Below are 3,987 nucleotides of genomic sequence, written 5' to 3' on the forward strand. Positions count from 1 at the left end.
AAGTGTTTTCATCATCTGAACTATTAAGACAGTTTATCTCTCTGTGTCTGCTCTCACTATATTCTCTCCCTTTATGTCTGATTAAGAAGTGCTGCAGATCCACACACACATTACATTTGCACCTATTTGGGTGATTTTTGCACCTGCAGACATTTTGTATAATCCCACAGCTCCTTTTTCATTTTACCTGCACAAAATCTGAAGCAACTGTGGAATAAATATCTAAAACGTGTATATATATGATGTCTGTAAAGGTAACGAACCATATGGAGTGGCTGTGGCAGAAGTCCAGGGCTGAGATGATCTGTCTGAAGAACTTTCTGGCCTCTTTTGGTGTTAACCGGCCCTTTTTCACCAGGTAGTCGAACAGCTCTCCTCCGGACACGTGCTCTAACACCAGGTACCTGCAGGGGAAGAGAAACAGGTCAGACGTCTTTTAATCGACAAGTATTAGCAGCAAAATGTACAGAATTTTTCTTCTTTCGTATCTTTTGAAGGTCTGCATGCTGCTCGACACGTTGAGAAAATCCACCCGACTTTGTTCGCTTAATAGAAATCAGTGAACAACATTTCAGTTCCTGAAAACTTACTGCAGAGTTCAAATGATGATCAAAGATTAATCAATATATCAGCAAACAACTGAAGATACAGTGGAGTCAAACAGTCTCATCCGCTCTGGGTCTGTTGTACCTCAATGGCCTGAAACTGCTGTTTTTATCACCATCTTATTTCCACCAAACCAGAGTTGGTGATTGTAGGAAAGACTAACAGAGACGGTTTTGGTGAGTTTGATTTAGCTTCTGTCCACTTTGAATGAAGTTATGATGTTTTTGTCTATCAAATAATAACAGCACTTTCTGTAAACTTAAGCCTGATTATTTGTATTATAGCAGTGTTCACCTGTATAGATCATTTAATTGTTTTTGCAGTGTAAATATCTTTAATTAAACATTAAAGACAAAATATTACACAAGAATTTGGGTAAAATTAAAGCAAAAACTGTATTTTTACGAGTCAGTTATTTCCTGAAACACTATTGAGTCCAGAAAGAAGAGAGTTTAATTGTTCCTGAAAGTGAAAGAGGCATTAATGAAGTAACTGACTCATAAACTTCAGTATCTTAAGTATTTGGTTTCGACGTGTTGAAGTTACATAGTTCGTCCATGTGGAATGTAACTCCTTGAGAAAATCCCCCAACCCGCGTTGGTTCGTTGGTTTAAAATGTTTTATCTATTTCATCCGTCTCAGGGACATCTCTGATCCTCGGCCTGCGTGGGGAGCCGCCGCCGCCGCCGCCGCCGCCGCCTCCCTACAGACTGATTTATTAGCAGATTAAGGGATCTGCTCGAGCGTTTACCTGTCAGAGCGATTTAAATTAGAAACATGTTCACTTGTGATTTGTGACTGTGAAATTTTCTCTGCTGCAAATGGTTTGCGTTCGTGATGACCACCGGTCCCCGTCCTCGCTACATTAAGAAAACAAATTCCCGCTCTGTCTGACAGCGAGGCCTTTATCAATTATTGAACAGCGCATTAAGGCATGCCACTGGAGCACAGCCGCCACACGCAGTAGATTAATGTATACAACAAAACACGGGTATATATTAAAGCGCCGCAGTCGGGGGGGCAGGTTAAAGGGAGGAGGGGGGGCAATAAAACATTTCATGCTTTAATAAAATTGCTGTATGGAGCTACAGTAAAGACACTCATGTTGTTTGTCAGCGCTTAAAATCGAACCAAAGCTCTCCTTTACTAGTGTGAAGAAATATAAACTATAACAGTGCAGATTTTTCTAGTAAAACACTTTCTCAGCTCAAAGCCTCTAAAGGAAGTTTCCTGCTAACGCTGTTTAACTCACTGTCCAGACGCCAACCACTGACGGTGTATGTAACAGACAGAGCTTTGTGAAGTGTCTTAGACATGCATTCTGTGTAATGGCCAGCAGGGGGCGGCTCCACTGGTTGCAATATAAACTTGATACCATTCAGTCTATGGGAGAAATGACGCCGACTTCTCAGCTGATTTATGGAGCTCAGTAAACAGTTTTTCCTGATGAGTTTCTGGTCCTCAGCTCTTCCAACCGATGTTGATTTTGCCTAGAATGTCGGACAAGGAGGCGTAAATAACGTTTGCCAGGCACTTTGGAGGAAAACTGGCAGACAGCCTTATTTTTCAAAGGGGATCCTTTGACCTCTGATCTCTGACCTCAAATAATTTGAAAAAAGTCACACAAGTCTGATCTGCAAATGCTGCATTATTTTAGCTACAGGTAGTTGTGTGACGTCATCACTCAAACCTGCACAGTAAAGGGTAGCGTGGTCAAAACTGCCTGAAACTCAGATATTACAACAAACATATTATAGTCCTGACATCGTCAATTGAGTCATTGAAAAATACATTTTTCTTTTGATAAAATAAACAACAGCATTTATCTTTAATCCGCTTAAAATAACATCATAATGTTAGCATGTTAGCATGTAGATGTTAGAGATCTAATACAACTGCTTTGGACCTTTAACAGCTGCTTGTTAAAGTTGGATCAGATATTTTTAAAAAATTACTGTAATGGGATTTTTTGGGGCATTTTTGTGATTTTTTTACAAACATTAATTTCCTTTAATCCTTGTTTAATCCTGATGAATTGCCACCAGATCTCAGCAATAAAGTCATTGCTTTGCACAGCCATAAAGACATTTTTTCCAACAACTCCTCATGTTCCTCTTTATTCAGTCGTACCAGTTGCATCTCGACTCCTTAATCAACAACGAATGCAGCGTGGACACGTTGTACTTACAGGTATTTCTTGTTTTCATAGACGTCGTGTAGCTTTAAAACGTGGGGATGCTCTATGAGCTTCAGAATGGCTATCTCCCTCTCCACCTGCAGAGAAACACAGGAAAAAACAACATCAGTCACAGCAGAGAGAGATCATCCTCCTTTACAGCAAACCTGAGAACATACAGTCTAATGTTAATGTCAACCTGCCACCACAGGCCTGTTTCACTGCGCTGGAGCCTGAAACACACACAGGCTGTATTTGTTATGTTAATCACACCAAGCAGCCCTGGGGTGTTGTTAGGGTGCTTACTGAAAGAAAAACTCCATCATTCAACCTGTTACTTGTAAACCTTAATGGTCTGAAATGTATTTAATGCCCGACGCTTTTATTTTAACATACACACGTCTCATTATCAGTGCAACAAAGTGTGAAATCTGTGTTCACATTAAGAGCAAATGAAGCCAAAAGCTGCAATTCCTCAAACGTCCACTAGAGGCCCAATATTAAAAACTCTACAGCAGAAATAAACACGTTTACAGCCTTTAACTAAATACACTTTTTAACTAATAATGGTTGCAATCATTCCAGATTATTTTAGATACGTCAACCTCAGAAACAAATGTTTTACACTAATTTCTCTTTCCCTGAGCTTTTCTAACATTGTCTGTTTTACTGTCTAAGTCTCAACCCCTCCCTCTGGCCCACAACACGTCAAAAAAGTATTATATAATCTGTCCTGCAAGATTTTAAACTAGGACTGAAACTCATACAGTTACAATAAAAACACAATTCTATTTTACAAACTTGTTTAGTTGGGCGCAAAATACTGGCAAAGGTCAAATAGTTAATAAGAAAAGATTAGGTTTTAATATAGGCAGGGGTCATATAAAATGCCGTCTTGTAGCTTTTTGTTGTTATTTTATTTTAAATACAATAATTATTTTATTATCATTCAGCAGCACTAAGAGTCACAGCAGCTGTTTAACTCTTTTATCTGGTTAAAAGCAGGATTTTCTTTCATATTTCAAAATATAAACAGAAAAACATGTTTTCAGAAAGATCAGAGAATCAAACACAATGAGGTCTTTATTGATTGATCGATTGATTCTCTCATTAATCAACAGATCCTGCTGCAGCACCGCTGATTAAACACACAGTAATAAAGCTGTGATGAGAGACGACGTCACTACTGTACACACACACACACA

General features: G+C 39.0%; 1 protein-coding gene across 1 annotated transcript in view; it reads right to left on the reverse strand.

Annotated features, from left to right (window-relative positions):
• Positions 1–3,987, reverse strand: part of LOC118320844 (serine/threonine-protein kinase BRSK2-like) — a gene marked incomplete at its 5' end in the record, with an annotated part of 44,856 nt that overhangs the window by 27,823 nt on the left and 13,046 nt on the right. The window contains 2 exon segments of the mRNA XM_035651963.1: positions 264–404; positions 2,795–2,880. Of these exon segments, the coding sequence (XP_035507856.1) occupies positions 264–404; positions 2,795–2,880 (227 nt within the window).

This window comes from Morone saxatilis, unplaced genomic scaffold, assembly GCF_004916995.1.
Source record: "Morone saxatilis isolate NCDOM2014 unplaced genomic scaffold, NCSU_SB_2.0 Contig11, whole genome shotgun sequence".
In the NCBI taxonomy this organism is placed as follows: domain Eukaryota; kingdom Metazoa; phylum Chordata; class Actinopteri; family Moronidae; genus Morone; species Morone saxatilis.